Raw genomic sequence first — 18,215 nt, 5'->3', positions numbered from 1 at the left:
CCAGTGCAGAATATGCTGGTTCCACAGGAACTAGTTGTTATCGGTGACTCTATTGTCAGGGAAACGGGGAATATATTGCGCAAAAAGCATAGGTGGAACAGGACCAGTGTATGTCTGCCAGGGTCAAAAGTTGATGACGTTGTAGAGCAGATATCATCTTTTAAGGCACAAAAGGTTATATTGTTGTACATATTGGCACTAATGATATTAAGAGTAGGAGAATGGCATAATTACTTAACAAGTACAGGTCAAGGTTGAAAAAAAGCCGCAAGTTAGGGTTGAATTTTAAGGTGTCTGCAATTCTGCCCAGACTCGATAGGAGGGAGTATATGATGAGAACCTTGTCAGTCAATTTGGCCCTGGAGAGATTGTGAAAGGCTCATTATTATTATTACTAGCCACATAGTGCAAGGAAGCCTGAGGCTTATGCTGCACCAGCCAAAAAAAAATTTCCAAGTTACCCTGAGAGAGAGTGTGTCAGAAGTAGATGGGAATCACCAAGAAAGAGAAGAATGATGATATCCAGCTTAGGACCCTGGGTGTGCCAAGCCCATACTCACCAGATGTGAGCCCCTGGGGGTTAATGGGATAGAATTTTTCTCCGCTGGGTCTGTGCTTGTTAACAGGAGAGACTACTTCTACAGGAATGGGATACACTTAAATAGAAAGGGTACAAGAATATTTGCTTATGCTATTGAGTAGTTGTTAGGTGGGTCAGAAAACTGCTAGCTTGGGGTTGGGGATACATGGACTAATAGATTTCACACCTAATAGATTAACAGTAGCCTCGCTGGCAGAGTTGAAAATGATTCTTGCACTGCTTCTATTGGAATGAACAGCAGCCTGGAAAACAAGCTGCCGGGGATTTCGGAGAATGCTGGGAGTCATTGCAGAACAAGTAAATACATGGGCTGTGTTAGGTTAGCTAAGAATAAGAACAGGTGCATGTATACTTGCATGTACACTGATGCTTGGAGTAAATAAATTTGATGAATTTGAGGTGCTGGTCAAAATATCAAAGGCAGATATTGTTGTGATATGAGAGATGTGGCGTCATACAGATATAAAGAATGCAGAATTGGAATTTTGGGAGTACAATGTGTACAGGAAGGATAGAGAGGATAGGAAAAGAGGAGGAGGGGTTATTCTATTAGTTAAGAAACACACAAAATCTAAGGAAGTGCATCCAGTTGACATGGGTGAACAGTGCAGTGTTGAGTCAGTTTTGGTGTGATATTAGCACTGGGAAAGCAAAATTGAGAGTTATGAGTGTACTATAGGCCTAATGATTCTGAAGCGTATAATGAACAGCTGTACAGAGAAAGAGTGGGCCAGTAAATCAGATTGTCTTATAATTGGGATTTTAATTTCCCAGATATTGACTGGAACTTGTGGGTTGGTCATTTGCACACTAGCAAGGCTTTTGTGGATTTATTGGATAATTGTTTTCTACAGCAGCCTGTTCGGGATGCAACCAGAGGGAGTAATACTCTTGATCTGATTATCAGTAGTGATTTTTCATGCATTAAGAATTTGCAGATAAAGGAACCACTAGGTGGCAGTGATCACAGTGTGCTGATGTAGGATTTACTCCAAGAGGTAACTACCATCAGGGGTAAAGGGAAGGGTTTTTGCTTTCGTAAAAGTGACTACGGAGGTCTGAAACAGTTTTTAGCCTATACAGTGGGACCAACTGATGAAGTTACCAACGGCAAATTCTAGATCGGAAGCATTCAAAGAATTAATCTTGGAAGCTACTAGGCTTTTCACACCTATTTAGAAATATTGTTCAAGGTTTAGGCCTGAATGGATGTCAGATGAACTAATGAGACATGTGGCAGAGAAGAAAAATGCACGGAAAAATATAAATTAACAGGTGACACAGAAGCCTACGGGTGATATCAGCTGTTCTGTAGCATTAGTAGAGGCATATGATGCAAGAAAGCAAGCTTATGCAGCATCAGCCAAAAAAAAAAACACTTCCATTTCATCCGTCCGTCCGTTCGTTCGAAATACCTGTCCAGCTGAGCCTTAAATTTATTTGGGCTATCAACTTCCACAACAAGGGATGGAAGTCTGTTCCACGAACCAACTACCTGCTGGCTAAAGACAAATTTCCACACATCTATCTACATATGTCTTTCCTCAATCTGAATTTATGCCCTCTCATGTGATTATTCTGAGCAAGAGGAAGAATTCCATCGGCATTGAGCATGCTCAAACAATTCAAGGCTTTATACACCTCTATCAGATCATCTCGCCTGTCGCCTCCGTAGCCAGGTGGGAAGGAGCAGCAGTGCATAGCACACGCTTCTTGATTAGACCGGGGTTCGAGCCCGTCACCACCAAATACGGAGAATGCGGAAAGGTCAGGGAATGACCACCGCATATCCCGGAGCAATATGGCCTTAGTTGCTAATGCTCCTAAAAACCAAATAACAAACAAACAAACACCTCGCCTGTGCCTAGTCTCCAGACACTGTACCATACTTTCCAGCTTATAAGACGCAGCCTAGTTTTGGGGAAAAAAAAATATTTCTTTAAAATAATAAAAATAATAATTTGGAGAAAATAATAATAATAAAATTAAATACGGTAATATATTTTTCTCAAAATAATGGTATACGCTTGGGTAAATGTTCAATCAATAATGAAATGTTTCTTTCTGAAAAAAACTGACAGAAGTAATGTAACAGAAATTCTTACTCACCCTAAGACAAATATGGGCGTCACTTTCTCTTCGTAAAAGACACTTGGAATTGAAAAATCCCGATCCAGTCTAATTAGCCCGCCATACCATAAAAGCGCAAGATCATATTATAGAGGAAGCAAACACATGGGAAAATGAAACACGTTTTTACTTACGTCTGATTGTGAGATTCATATCACACAGATTTCAGCAAATTTTCCACGAAAAAAGATTACTGGTATGTATTATTGCCATTGATTGTAACCACTGGTAATTGTTAAAAATATATTTCAACAGATAAATCTTAAGTAAAATTGGTGTGAATTTCGAAGGGAAGTTTACCGGCACTGTGTCATCAAAAATTGCCGGTAGTCTTTAGGCCTAATCTGACATTGACCATATAAGACACAGGGTGATTTTCCGAGTATTTCTTCGCAAAAAAAACTGCGTCTTATAAGCCGGAAAATACGGTAATTTGCAAAACTTAAGCCTTTCTTCGTAAGAGCAACCCTTTATTCCATTCACTAATCTTGTTTTCCTTCTGTATACTCATTCCAGCAGCTCTACATCCTTCTTGAAATGATGCCTCAAGACCTGTATACAGTACTCAAGGTGTGGCCTGACCATTGCCTTATACAAGGGAATAATCACCTCCTTATCCCTGCTAGAAAAATTCCTATATATCCTTGACAAGACACCATGAGCTATTCTTGCAGCCCTTCTGCACTGCTCAGAGAACTTCATATCTGCCTAGGCAATTACCCCCAGGTCCTTTTCATTCTCTACTACTGTCAGTGTAGTACCACAGAGTTGATACGTTGCTCTGGAGTTGCTGTTTCCCATATGTAGTATTTTACATTCGTCAATGTTAAACTTCATTTGCCACCTCTCAGCCCATCTGCTCAACCTTTCCAGATCCTGTTGCAGCAGCATAGCGTCAGTAGTGTCCTTAACAACCCTGCCAACCTTTGTATCGTCTGCAAACTTTGACATTAAGCTTGATATACCATCATCAATATCATTTATAAATACAGAAAACAATAATAGACCCAACACTGAACCCTGAGGGACTCCACTAATAACATTAGTCCACCATGAGCAGTGTCCATTGATTGCCACTCTCTGTCTTCTCCCCCTCAACCATCCCTTTATCCATAGTAGCAATTTGCCTCCAATGCCACCCTGCTCCAATTTGTGCAGCAGTCTTTCATATGCAACAGTAAGTTATTCCCCTGCATCCAGTTCTTTTGTGACTGCATCATAGTATCCAATCAAATTGGTCAGGCAAGATTTCCCCTTAACAAAACCATGCTGGGTCTGAGCTATAACTGAAGTCATGTCTAGATGATCCTGCAGTGCTTCTTTAATCAGTGCCTCCATTAATTTTCCTGGAACAGAAGCTAAACTCACAGGTCTATAATTACTTTTGTCAGCCTTTGATCCTCCTTTGTGAATTGGGGTCACATTTGCTCATCTCCAGTCTTTGGGTACCTCCCCTGAGTCCAAAGAAGCTCTCATAATTATGGCTAAGGGTGTGCTTACTTCCTTTGCTGACTCCTTTAATATAACTGAATGGATCCCATCTGCCCCAGGTGCCTTTCTTGTGTTTATCTTCAACAGTTTCTCCTCCACTTTACTCTCAGTTTTTACAAGATTATCTAGCTTATTGCCAGAGTTGAATACACCTCTGACATTCCCCTCGCTGAATAACTCCTCATGTGTGAATGTCGATTCAAAATATTCATTTAGTTTGTTAGCTACCTGAGCAGGATCATCAACAGTTGAACCATCGATATCAAGTGGACCAATCTGATTCATCCCCTTCCTTCTAGAGTTTACATAAGTGAAGAACTCTTTGCTGTTTTTCTTTGCATCCTTTGCCAAAGATTTCTCATAATCTGCCTTAGCCTGCCTAACCTCCTTTGTAACTTGATTACAGACCAGCTTATATCTATCATAGGCTTCTGTGTCTCATGTTAATTTATATGTATCCCATGTAATCAAGTCACAAAGAAAATTATGCTGGCAAAAGCAGATTATGAGAAATCTTTGGCAAAGGATGCAAAGAAAAACAGCAGAGAGTTCTTTACTTATGTAAACTCTAGAAAGAAGGGGATGAATCAGATTGGTCCACTTGATATCGATGGTTCAATTGTTGATGATCCTACTCAGGTAGTTAACAAACTTAATGAGTATTTTACATCTACATTTACACATGAGGAGTTATTCAGAGAGGGAAATACCAGAGGTGTATAAAACTATGGTAGTGAGTTAAATAATTTTTTAATAGCTGAGAGAAAACCGTAGGAAAAATTGTTGAAGATAAACATACATGAAAAGGCACCTGGGGCAGATGGGATCTCTCCAGTTATATTAAAGGAGGCAGCAAAGGAAGTAAGCAAACCCTTAGCCATAATTATGAGATCTTTCTTGGAATCAGAGGTACCAGTGGACTTCAGATGTGCAAATGTGACCCCAGTTCATAAAGGAGGATCAAAGGGTAACACAAGTAATTACAGACCTGCTAGTTTAACTTCTATTCCGGGGAAATTAATGGAGGCACTGGTTAAAGAAGCACTGTAGGATCATCTAGACAACACTTCAGTTGTAGTTCGGACACAGCATGTGTTTGTTAAGGGAAGCATTGTCTGACCAATTTCATTTGATAATGTGATGTGGTCACAAAGGAACTGGATGCAAAAAATAATTTTGATATCATACTTCTATCTTTGGAAAGCTTTTGATACTGTGCATGGAAGACTATTGTACAATTTGGAGCAGTATGGCATTAAGGGCAAAATGCTGCTATGGATAAAGGGATGGTTGAGTGGTAGAAGACAGAGAGTGGTAATCAATGGACACTGGTCATCGTGGACTAATGTTATTAGTGGAGTCCCCCCCCCCCAGGGTTCAGTGTTGGGTCCATTGTTGTTTTCTATTATTAGCCATATGGTGCAAGGAAGCCTGAAGCTTATGCCGCACCAGCCAAAACAAAAAAATTCTTGAGTTTCCCTGAGTGAGAGAGAGTCAGAAGTAGAAAGGAATCGCCAAGAAGAGAATGATGATATCCAGCCTAGGACCCTGTTTGTGCCAAGCCCATACTCACCAGATGTGAGCCCCTGGTGATATTGATGAAGGTATATCAGGCTTAATGTCTAAGTTTGCAGACGATACAAAGGTTTGCAGAGTTGTTAATGATAGTATGCTACTGCAAGAGGCTCTAGAAACTTTGAGCAGATGGGCTAAGAGGTGGCAACTGAAGTTTAACATTGACAAATGTAAAGTGTTGCATATGGGTAGTATGCAACCCCAGAGTAACCTATCAACTGTGTGGTACTACACTCAGGGTGGTAGAGAATTAAAATGACCTGGTATTAATTGTGCAGTGAGATATGAAGTTTTCTGATTAGTGCAAACAGTCTGCAAGAGTAGCTCATGGCATCTTTAAATGATATACAGGAATTTTTCTAGGAGTGATAAGGAGGTGATTATCCCCTTGTATAAGGCAGTGGTGAGGCCACACCTTGAATACTGTAAAGAGGTCTGGAGGCCTCATTTTAGGAAGGATGTAGAGCTGCTGGAACGAGTACAGAGAAGTGCAACAAGATTAGTGAATGGAACAAAGGGTTGCTCTTATGAAGAAAAGCTTAAGATTTGCAAATTATAGTGTCTGGTGACTAGGCACCTGCGAGGTGATCTGATTGAGGTCTATAAGGACTTGAATGATTTGAGCAAGCTCAATGCTAATGGGATCCTTCCTCTTGCTGAGATTCGCCTGAGCAGTTATAAATTCAAATTGAGGAAAGACAGTTGTAGAATAGATTTGCATAAGTTTCCCTTTAGCCAGCGTTTGGTTAATTGCTGTAATAAACTTTCATCTGTTGTTGTAAAGGTTGACAGCTTAAATAAATTCAAGGCTGAAGTAGACAGACATTTGGAGCTAATGGATGTTGGAAGGGTGAATAGGAAGGGCTTTTTTTTTTTTTTTTTTTTGGCTGATGCTGTATAAGCTTTCTTTCTTGCATCATATGCCTCTACTAATGGTAATGTTAATTTGACAGTTTTACAATGATTTATCAACTGTGTAGTTAATTGCCTGTTCAAGATTAGTGGCTTTGATCTGTTTACCTTCCTCATAGCTTATTTGAGTAATTTTGGAAATTGACAGGCATTACATTATTCATGAAACATGCTGATAGGTGAGGCACCAGTGTTATCAAAATTTAGTGCGAAGATGTACAGTTATTTATATTGTACAATCAGAAATTTGTATTTATTATAGTTTTATAAATTTGAAGATGAGAGAGACTAGGGTTCCTGTTTATAATGTTTTTCGTTTTTTCAGCTTAATTGTTTTGTTTAAAATAACAAGCATAAAAAAATAAGGTTCAAGTACAGTCTGTCTCTGACATACATAAGAGGGCTTTTTACGTAAGTCGATTTTTATGTAACTCGGGAATAACTAATAAAATATTGCTACTATACCCCTGATATGCCAGAATTACAAAAACCACATAATATCCTGAGAAGAATGAAGAAAAATAGTTATATACCATAACAATTGAAAAGTTTATCTGGGGACAACGGTGAAGTAATCGGAGCGACACATAAGAAAAGAAAACATAGGAAGGAAAAACGCATGTTATTATACTGTAAAAACTGATATGTATTTCGTATGCCACCTTGCCTGTACTAACTAGTGGCCGGCCTGCGAACACCGTTTTAGAGCTGTACCCTCGAAATGTAAGGAATATTGGATCTCGCCATGATGTTCATCATAACCTCAAAAGTCATCAATCATACTGCATGATGGAAGAGATAGAGAAGGGTTGACCGGAACTTAGCTCTAGAGACTAAACATTGGTTCCTCCACTTCAAGGCTCCAATAAGCAAAGTGGTGGCATTGAACCGGTTGATGAGAGTCATCTACCACCTAGTACTGCCTGGTAACATAGAGGGGCAGCATTCCTCCATGTGCTGTGGGCACCACACCTCGACCCCTGCTTACGTTGGTTCACACCTGGGTGATCACCCACCATGTACTTGGGCATGGAGGTTAAACCCAGGATTACTAACAGTCCCACCATCGTGAAGGTGCAAGCAGAGGATTTGGCTGTCACGGACCGTCCGGACTTTCCCGAAATTGGGTCCACTTGACTTGAGTGTCACCCGAATATCAGTTCCATCAGCATTTTAGACTCCCAGGTAGCAATTGCAGCTTGTTTAGCATATCTGAGAGAATGTCTGTGACAACCTCAAGGACCGACCTGGAGTTTTCTTGGCATCATGATTGTTCAGAATTATTCTGACATCCTTTTGATGGAAGACAACAGGAGGTATTGAGTGTAATGTACTGGGAATGGTAAAAGGTGGTTTACCAAGATTGTCAATACAAAAGTTAGAAGAAAAATAGGATGCTAGTAAGTTGGCTTTATCTTTAGCTGAGGAGGCAATAGAACCATCAAGTGTTAACAGAGGTGGGAGTATAGATGGGCAAAAGTTATGGCCTATAGTTTTGGCAAGAGAGATGAATGCTCAACTGCTGTTTTACAAGCAAGTTTTTCTACTCTTATCCTGTTCAAAATCTAATTTGAACTGATTTAAAAGTGCTGGACAATTGTTGAACTTTAGTGTAGACTAAAATTTGGATGCAAGCCAATTGCAATATGCAACATTCTTATCTTGGACAGCCCTGGCACATTTATTGGAAAACTGAGGTTTAGATAAAGATACGATTTTAAAGTGGAGTGTGGAATAAAGGATTTTGTCCTTACAAGAATAATTTCACTGATGCAATCTGATCAAACATCAGAAGATCTAAAACAGTAATCCAACCCAGGAAAAGAATAGAATCTTGTAGATCATCCCGTTTCACATTTGTGTAATGTGAAATGGGATGATCAACAACACAAGGCTGAGAAGGGCTCCACTGGAGAAGAGACCATCATCAAATTGTGATCTGGGATGGCGGAGGACCACTCACTTCAAATGTTATACTTGGAAGGTTTGTTTGTGAGAAAACGATCAAGAGAATTGGCTGTGTGGTAAAATTGTTGGGTATTCTGGTAGATAAATGAATAATCTGTGCAGGGTTGTTAGTAATTGCAAAAGTTTTCTCCATCTCAACCAACTGGGTCCATGTTACTAGAAAACTGAAGGCGGCTGGAGTGCTGAACATTGAAATCACCTAACAAAATTACCTCATTGTAAGGAAAGTTGGACTGGAAAAAGTGAAGTTTCAAAGAAAGAAAGTCAGAGTTCCAAGTGATTAGTAGAACTGGAAGATCAATAGAGGCAACAGATGAATTTGACAACATAGGGTAGAGAGATTTTAAGACAGAGAAGATCGAAAAGAGGAGATTCCAAATTACTAGGTCACTGACAAAGAATATCAGGGCAGACATTGTTTTTTTTTTTTTTTTTTTTTTATGTAAACGCCAAACACAAGAGGTATTAAAACCTATAGTACCGTGCTTGGGTTGGAGGTTGAGAAGACGAAAGAAGATATTTGTTGACATTGGACTTGAACTTCTGTAGACTATAATTTTCAGGAAATACGTATGAAGGAAGGTTGTTCCAGAAAACGGCAGTTGAATGAATAAACGAGGAAGATGAAAAGTTGGTTCTGTGAGTTTGGAGTTGGACAGTAAATGAATGTTAGCTGGTGGCGGCATATGCACAAGTACCACCTTTGAAGCGAAAGGAAGCATATAATGAGTAATCAGGACAACTGATATGAGCAGTGGTTGAATAAACCTATAATTGGAATTCCATCAGAAAAGGTAAGTGGGGTTTGGTTTGGCAAACTGTAAGTGAAAATGGACATTGAGTTTGCAACTGAGACCACTTATATTTGTGAAATGAACGAGTAAATGTTTGATAGGTTTAGATCTTTTTGCAGAAAAGTTTGTTCTATTAGTTTGACTATTCACAATGTATTTTGTAATAAGGACATGTTGTGTGAAGCAATGAAATTTTGGTTATGACATACACACAGCAAGAATATATACAGCTTCTTGACATAATGAGCAGAAGCCTGAAAAACAATATGCAGGATATTTCAGAGACTGCTGGAAGTCATTGCGGTACAAGTAAACACATGGGTCGTGTTAGGGTAGCTAAGAATAGAAACAGGTGCATGTATACTTGCATGTACACCAATGCTAGGAGTTTAGTAACTAAATTTGATGAATTTGAGGCTTTGCTCAAAACATCAAAGGCAGATATTGTTGGGATATCAGAGACATGGTGTCACACAGATATAAGGAATGCAGAACTGGAATTTGGGGAGTACAACGTCTACAGAAAGGATAGACAGGATAGGAAGGGAGGAGGGGTTATGCTATTAGTTAAAAAACACATAAAATCGAAGGAAGTGGAGCCAGTCGACATCGATGGACAGGGCAGTGTCGAGTCAGTTTGGTGTGACATAAGCATGGGTAAATCAAAATTGAGAGTAGGAGTGTGCTATAGGCCTAATGACTCTGATGAGTATAATAAGATACTGTACAGGGAAATAGAATGGGCCAGTAAATCAGAGAGTCTTATAATGGGGGATTTTAATTTCCCAGATATTGACTGGAATTTCTGGGTTGGTCACTCACACACTAGCAAGGCTTTTGTGGATTTATTGGATGATTGTTTTCTACACCAGCATGTTTGGGAGGAAACTAGAGGGAGTAATACTCTTGATCTGATTATCAGTAGTGATTCTTCATGCATTAAGAATATGCAGATAAAGGAACCACTAGGTGGCAGTGATCACAGTGTGCTGAAGTGAGATTTACTCAAGGAGGTAACTACCATCGGAGGTAAAGGGAAGGGTTTTTGCTTTCGTAAAGGCGACTATGATGGGCTGAGACAGTATTTAAATTCTATACAGTGGGACCAACTGATGATGTTACCAACAGCAAATTCAAAATGGTAAGCATTCAAGGAACTAATCTTGGAAGCTACCAGGCTTTACATACCAACCAAGAAATATTGTTCAAGGTTCAGGCCTAAATGGTTGTCAGATGAACTAATGAGACATATGGCAGAGAAGAAAAATGCATGGGATACATACAAATTAATGGGTGACATGGAAGCCTATGATAGATATAAGTTGGTCTATAACCAAGTCACAAAGGAGATTAGGCAGGCAAAGGCAGATTATGAGAAATCCTTGGCAAAGGATGCAAAGAAAAACAGAAAAGAGTTCTTTACCTATTTAAACTCAAGAAGGAAAGGGATGAATCAGATTGGTCCACTGGATGTTGATGGTTCAACAGTTGAGGATCCTGCTCAGGTGGCTAACAATCTAAACGAGTATTTTGCATCTACATTCACACACGAGGAGTTATTCAGGAAGGGGAATGTCGTAGATGAAGTAAACATTGGCAGTGCGCTAGATGATTTTCTAATAACTGAGAGGAAAGTGGAGGAGAAATTGTTGAGGATAAACATAAAAAAGGCACCCGGGGTGGATGGGATCTATCCAGTTATATTAAAGGAGGCAGCAAAGGAAGTAAGCAAACCCCTAGCCATAATTATGAGAGTTTCTTTGGACTCAGGGGAGGTACCCATAGACTGGAGATGTGCAAATGTAACCCCAATTCACAAAGGAGGATCAAAGGCTGACACAAGTAATTATAGACCTGTTAGTTTAACTTCGGTTCCAGGAAAATTAATGGAGGCACTGGTTAAAGAAGCACTGCGGGATCATCTGGACAAGAATTCAGTTATAGCTCAGACACAGCATGGTTTTGTTAAGGGCAGGTCTTGTCTGACCAATTTGATTGGATACTCTGATGTAGTCACAAAAGAACTGGATGCAGGGAATAACTTTGATATTATATATTTGGATCTTAGAAAGGCTTTTGATACTGTTGCGCATGGAAGACTGCTGCACAAATTGGAGCAGTGTGGCATTGGAGGCAAATTGCTACTATGGATAAAGGGATGGTTGAGGGGGAGAAGACAGAGAGTGGTAATCAATGGACACTGCTCAACTTGGACTAATGTTATTAGTGGAGTTCCTCAGGGTTCAGTGTTGGGTCCATTGTTGTTTTCTGTATTTATAAATGATATAGATGATGGTATATCAAGCTTAATGTCCAAGTTTGCAGACGATACAAAGGTTGGCAGGGTTGTTAAGGACACTACTGATGCTATGCTGCTGCAACAGGATCTGGAAAGGTTGAGCAGATGGGCTGAGAGGTGGCAAATGAAGTTTAACATTGACAAATGTAAAGTACTACATATGGGAAACAGTAACCCCAGATCAACGTATCAACTCTGTGGTACTACGCTGACAGTGGTAGAGAATGAAAAGGACCTGGGGGTAATTGTGCAGGCAGATATGAAGTTCTCTGAGCAGTGCAGACGAGCTGCAAGAGTAGCTCATGGTGTCTTGTCAATGATATACAGGAATTTTTCTAGCAGGGATAGGGATGTGATTATTCCCTTGTATAAGGCATTGGTCAGGCCACACCTTGAGTACTGTATACAGGTCTGGAGACCTCATTTCAAGAAGGATGTAGAGCTGCTGGAACGAGTACAGAGAAGGGCAACAAGATTAGTGAATGGAACAAAGGGTTGCTCTTACGAAGAAAGGCTTAAATTTTGCAAATTACAGAGTCTTAAGACTAGGCATCGGCGAGGTGATCTGATAGAGGTGTATAAGGCTTTGAATGGCTTGAGCATGCTCAATGCCGATGGGATTCTTCCTCTTGCTCAGAATAATCACCTGAGAGGGCATAAATTCAAATTGAGGAAGGACGGATGTCGGATAGATGTGCAGAAATTTGCCTTTAGCCAGCGGGCAGTTGGTTTGTGGAATAGACTTCCATCACTTGTTGTTGAAGTTGATAGCCTAAACAAATTTCAGTCAGCTGGATAGGTATTTCAAACGAATGGAGGGGTGAAATGGGAGTAGTGGTTGTGCTTTTTTTTTTTTTTGCTGATGCTGAATAAGCTTGCTTTCTTGCATTATATGCCTCTGCTAATGCTAATTTGGTCTCAGTAATGCTCTAACCCCTGTATACACACTCCTCTGTCTCGGCCAGCCTGCAAATACCATTTTAGAGCTGTACTCTCGAAATGTAAGGAATATTGGATAACATCATGACACCTATTATAACTTCAAAAGATATCAATTCTTCTTCTTCTTCGTATTACTATTATTATTATTATTAGCCATATGGTTCAAGGAAGCCTGAGACTTATGCTGCACCAGCCAAAAATATTTCTGAGTTACTCTGAGAGAGAGAGAGAGAGAGAGAGAGAGAGAGAGAGAGAGAGAGAGAGAGAGAGAGAGAGAGAGAGAGAGAACACTTAAAATAAAAAAAATATATAAAAAAATAGATGTTCTAAGATTAAAAAATAGCACGAAAAAATTTTCTTAAAGCTCAGATGTTTTTAACAAATTCAGGTTGGGAACTTTTTTGATCTTACCATATAAAACTGGCTTGAGTAATTTAAAAAATTTTAATTCAGTCTGCAGTTGAACAAAAGGAGTCTAGGAAAGTTTATCACCAGCAATTTACCGCCGCATCAGTTTATCGCATTTTACCGTCTAGAAGCAATGAGGTGTTTGGTCAAATAATAAAAAGTTATTTTTTATTTAATTTTCTGCCTTAAGCTATGATTAGCATATTTTTGGAATTCTATGAACTGAGAGGGAATAGTACGGAAATAAAAAAAAAAAACCACATGTATGGAAATATGTAATTTAATAGGTAGATTATGTATTTTAATAGTTACATGTATCACAAAAATAGTAAAAAATCCATTATTTGAACAATATAACATTAGGTATGTCATAGTACACTGCAAAAATTCAAAATGAATGTTTATGCAATCATCAGAATCAGTCACGTTGGGATAATTAATTACTAAGAAACTGTAATATTTACAACACAGTATGTAAATTATTAATAAGAAATATTATGCGCTATACCTCTTAGATGATCAACAATATCACCCCCATTCATCGTATGCACTAACAAGTCTTTTAATTCATTCATCACAATCGCGATACTTCTTTTTTTTTGTTGCCCAGATCACTTCCACTTAAATATTGTTCAATGCGCATTTCGTTAATACTTTGTTCTTTTTTAATGCAAATTTCCAAATGTTGGGATGATAAGCAGCGACTTGTTCCTCAAATCCTCTATGCCACCCTTCAGCAGAATTATTCGTTCTTGGTAATCCTTCAAGAACAAGCTGGCATATTTTCCACATTTCATGGGAATACTTTGGTGGTCGACGAAGATGTCGTCTGGTTGGGTGTTCAATCCATGTATCCTCAAAATAATCAACAACTTCTCATGATTCTGGAGGAAAAACCCCATTTTCACACAAATGTTCAAAAACAACCATCACAATTGGAGTGGGTACAAATGCAATTGCTGCCAAAATTTGCATATTTAAAGCAAAATTAGCATCACTTTCATAACGTTGTTTCAATCCATTATTCTGAATTGAACAAAAAATACATTGTGAAAAGTGGAAAAAACAACCCCGTTGCGAAGTGTCAGGAAAAACTCTTCTGCAAATGTTTCCTCAGACTTGTTAGTCAATAATGCATAAACTAATGGAAGCGATATTTCCATACATGTGTCTTTTTTTTTTTTTTATTTCCGTACTATTCCCTCATGTGAAGACAGGATATTAGAGCTGGAAAAGGAATTAGAAAATGTGAATTGGAATATCATCGGTTTGGCTGAAACAAGAAGAAGAAATGAATCACTTATAAGTTTATCAAGTGGAAATCTGCTGTACACCAATGGAAACAGTGAAAGGAGTGAAGGTGGAGTTGGGTTTCTGGTCCATAAAGATTTTAAAAACAACATTTTGGAATTCAAAAGTACATCACCAAGGGTGTCAAGACTAATACTCAAGATTTCTAAGAGGTACAAGCTAAAGATTATAATGATTTATGCACCAACATTGAGCCATGATGTTGAAGAGGTTGAAGAAATGTACACTGAAATTGAGAGTCTTCTAGATGAGCAGAAAACCCACTACACTATTATTATGGGGGACTTCAATGCTAAGGTTGGAAAAAGGCAAAACAGCGCAGAAAGAGGAACTTTAGGAAATTTTGGAATTGGTGAAAGAAATAAAAGAGGTGAAAGACTTGTGGAATTTGCAGAATCTCAAGGAATGTCAGTAATGAACACTTTTTTCAAGAAAAGGGTGAACAGAAAGTGGACATGGAAGAGTCCAAATGGATTAACAACTAATGAAATCGACTTCATCCTCACTAACAGAAGATATATTGTGAATGATGTTACCGTCCTGAATAAGGTAAATGTTGGAAGTGATCACAGAATGGTAAGATGTACACTTGATATAGATGTAGGAAAGGAAAGGAAAAAACTGACTCGAGTAAATAATGCAAAGGTCTTTGAGATAACAGAGGAGGAGAAAAAGCAGTATGTACTGGAACTTAAGAACAAGTTTGAGCTTCTGCAGACTGCTGAGGACCAAGATATCGACGAGGAATATTACAACTTTCTGAAAGTGATAAAGCCCAAGAAACCTATAGGGAAACAGAAATCCAAAGAAGAAAAAATGAGTCAAGAAACACTTGTCATGATGAACCAAAGACGACAAATGAAGAGCAAGAAAAACACTGACAGGGAGAAAATTGAGTATACTGAGTTATGCAAAGCCATTAGAAAGAGACTCAGAGAGGACATAAGAAGATTTAACACAAGAAAAGTAGAACAAGCATTAAGGGAAAACAAAGGATTTAAATCAGCAGCCATGAGCAGTAATACAGAAAGACAAATGATACTGAAACTGAAGAATAGCGATGGTGTACTTATAAACAGCAGAGAAGGCATAATTCAAATAGCAGAAGACTACTATAGAGAATTATACAAGGAGCGAGGGAATGATACCAGCAGTGGGGAAGATGGATTGCAAAGTAGCAACACATACGACATACCCGATATTCTTCCTGATGAGGTAGAACATGCATTGAAGAAAATGAAGAATCGGAAAGCCCCGGGGGAAGATGAAGTTACTGTAGAGTTGTTAAAATTGGGAGGAAGAGACATAACACAAAAACTGGCAAGGCTCTTCACAAAGTGCATTAGAAAAGGTGTGACGCCTAAGCAGTGGAATAATGCAATCATAGTTTTGCTGCATAAGAAAGGAGATAAATCAGAAATTGGAAATTATAGACCAATTAGCTTGTTATCCCATATCTACAAGTTGTTCACAAGGGTCATTACTAACAGGTTAGAAAGAATACTTGATGAGAATCAACCGAAAGAGCAAGCTGGCTTTAGGACAGGATTCTCAACTATGGATCACCTTCACGTAATATCACAGCTAATGGAGAAAGCAAATGAATATAAAACACCATTATGCCTGGCATTTGTGGATTATGAAAAGGCATTTGACTCCATACAGCATAAGGCAATGTTTGGGGCACTGGAAAGACAAGGCATAGATACTCCATATATTATGATTTTGAAGAAAATATATGAGAGTGCTACATCCTTTATTAGACTAGACAAAGACAGTAGGAAATTTAAAATCGAGAAAGGAGTTCGACAAGGAGACACAATATCTCCGAAGCTGTTTACTGCTGCCCTTGAGGAAGCTTTCAGAAGATTAGACTGGTCGCAGAAAGGAGTCAATGTGAACGGAGAGTACCTAAACCATTTACGATTTGCAGATGACATTGTGGTCATAAGCCACGATCCCAAAGAATTAGAGGAAAATCTTAATCAGTTATGCACAGTTAGTAAGGATTTTGGACTAAAGATGAATATGGCTAAAACAAAAGTAATGATGAACAAGTATGCCACGGAAAGGGAAATAATGATTGAAGGAGCAGTAATTGAAAAGGTGGAGTCATATACTTATCTGGGACAAGTTATTAGCTGTAATAATGATAAATGGCTGGATGTCAAGAGAAGAATAAATTTTGGATGGATAGCATTCAGGAAATATAGTCACATACTGAAGAGCAATATCCCAGTTTGTCTGAAACGTAAAATAATGAATCAATGTATACTCCCCACCATGACTTATGGAAGTGAAACTTGGGCACTCACCAAAAGAATGGAAGAGAAGCTAAGAACTACACAGCGAAGAATGGAACGAATTATATTTATCTGACTGTTAGATAAGAAGAGAAACACATGGATTAGGCAGCAAACTCAAGTAAAGGACATTCTTATCAAAACTAAAGAACTAAAATGGTCTTGGGCAGGACACATAGCTAGAAGACATGATGACAGATGGACTAAGAAAATAACAGAATGGTACCCAAGAGGAGCTAGAAGAAAACCTGGAAGACAAAGACGGAGATGGATAGATGAAATTCATGAGTTTTTGAGTAGTAAATGGATGGCCAGTGCTCAAAACAGAAGGAACTGGAAAGTTGCTGGAGAGGCCTTCATCCTGCAGTGGATTGAAAATGGCTGATGATGATGATGATTCCCTCATAGTTCATAGAATTCCAAAAATATGCTAATCATAGCTTAAGGCAGAAACTTAAATAAAAAATAACTTTTTATGATTAGTTTAAAATTAACCAATTGTTATATTGTTCAAATAATGGATTTTTTACTATTTTTTGTTATACACGTAACTATTAAAATACATAATCTACCTATTAAATTACATATTTCCATACATGTGTTTTTTATTTCCGTACTATTCCCTCATAGTTCACAGAATTCCAAAAATATGCTAATCATAGCTTAAGGCAGGAAACTTAAATAAAAAATAACTTTTTATGATTTGACCAAACACATCTCATTGCTTCTAGACGGTAAAATGTGATAAATTTTATCGCATTTTACCGTCTAGGTAAAATGCGATAAAATTTATGTGATAAAATTTTACACGGCGGTAAATTTTCCGGACCCCGAACAAAAGATTGTCTGCTCAGTTTTGCAACAATGGTGAAAATAATTCTAGCAAAATGAAATTACATTCCCTGTAAATCCTTAGGGCCCCAATTTTGATGTATTTGGGAAAAACATGATTTTAAAACAATATTTTCACAAAAGATATTGAATATTGCTAATGCTAAATGTATCAAAATGAACGAGCATGCAGAAGAAGCATTCCACACACATATATATATTTACAAATTCAATTTTTGCATTGCTAGTATATGCTGAAAGTGCAGTCATTTAAGAAATTAAATGAAATTTTTCACAACATTTTTTTGATAAAGTAAATGTGAATGTTTTTTTCCTATTTTTGTGCATAGAATTTCCTTGCTACATTTGGCAATGGAGTAGATGTCCCTTTAAAAAAAAAGATGGAAATCCCTAGTTCTCATACTTGGTCGGGAGCGATACCTAGCTCTGTATCACCTCAGTTACATAGTGGTTTTAGTTCCTATGAATTTCCTCGTGATCAAGAAAACAAGGATGACAGCACACTTTCAGATCCATATAGTGAACTAAATGCTAGCGAAAGAACTTTGATCGATTCTATAACAGATATGGGATTTCCTCGTGGTCAAGTGTCACGTGCAGTAAAGCATTTGGGTACAGATGACAAAAAG

At 38.3% G+C, this 18,215-nt stretch overlaps 1 protein-coding gene across 1 annotated transcript in view; it reads left to right on the top strand.

The window, feature by feature from the left end:
* The window catches only part of LOC150085256 (ubiquitin-associated protein 1), a 101,274-nt gene that overhangs the window by 58,425 nt on the left and 24,634 nt on the right, over positions 1-18,215 (top strand). Inside the window, exon 5 of the mRNA XM_090373117.1 lies at positions 17,916-18,215. Coding sequence (XP_090229243.1) covers positions 17,916-18,215 — 300 coding nt within the window. The remainder of the gene's footprint in view (positions 1-17,915) is intronic.

The sequence above is a fragment of the Mastigoproctus giganteus genome, chromosome 5, assembly GCF_048544385.1.
Source record: "Mastigoproctus giganteus isolate SK-2022 chromosome 5, ASM4854438v1, whole genome shotgun sequence".
NCBI lineage: Eukaryota > Metazoa > Arthropoda > Arachnida > Uropygi > Thelyphonidae > Mastigoproctus > Mastigoproctus giganteus.
Note: the sequence above shows the minus strand (reverse complement) of the source record. Positions and strands in the feature narration are given on the sequence as shown.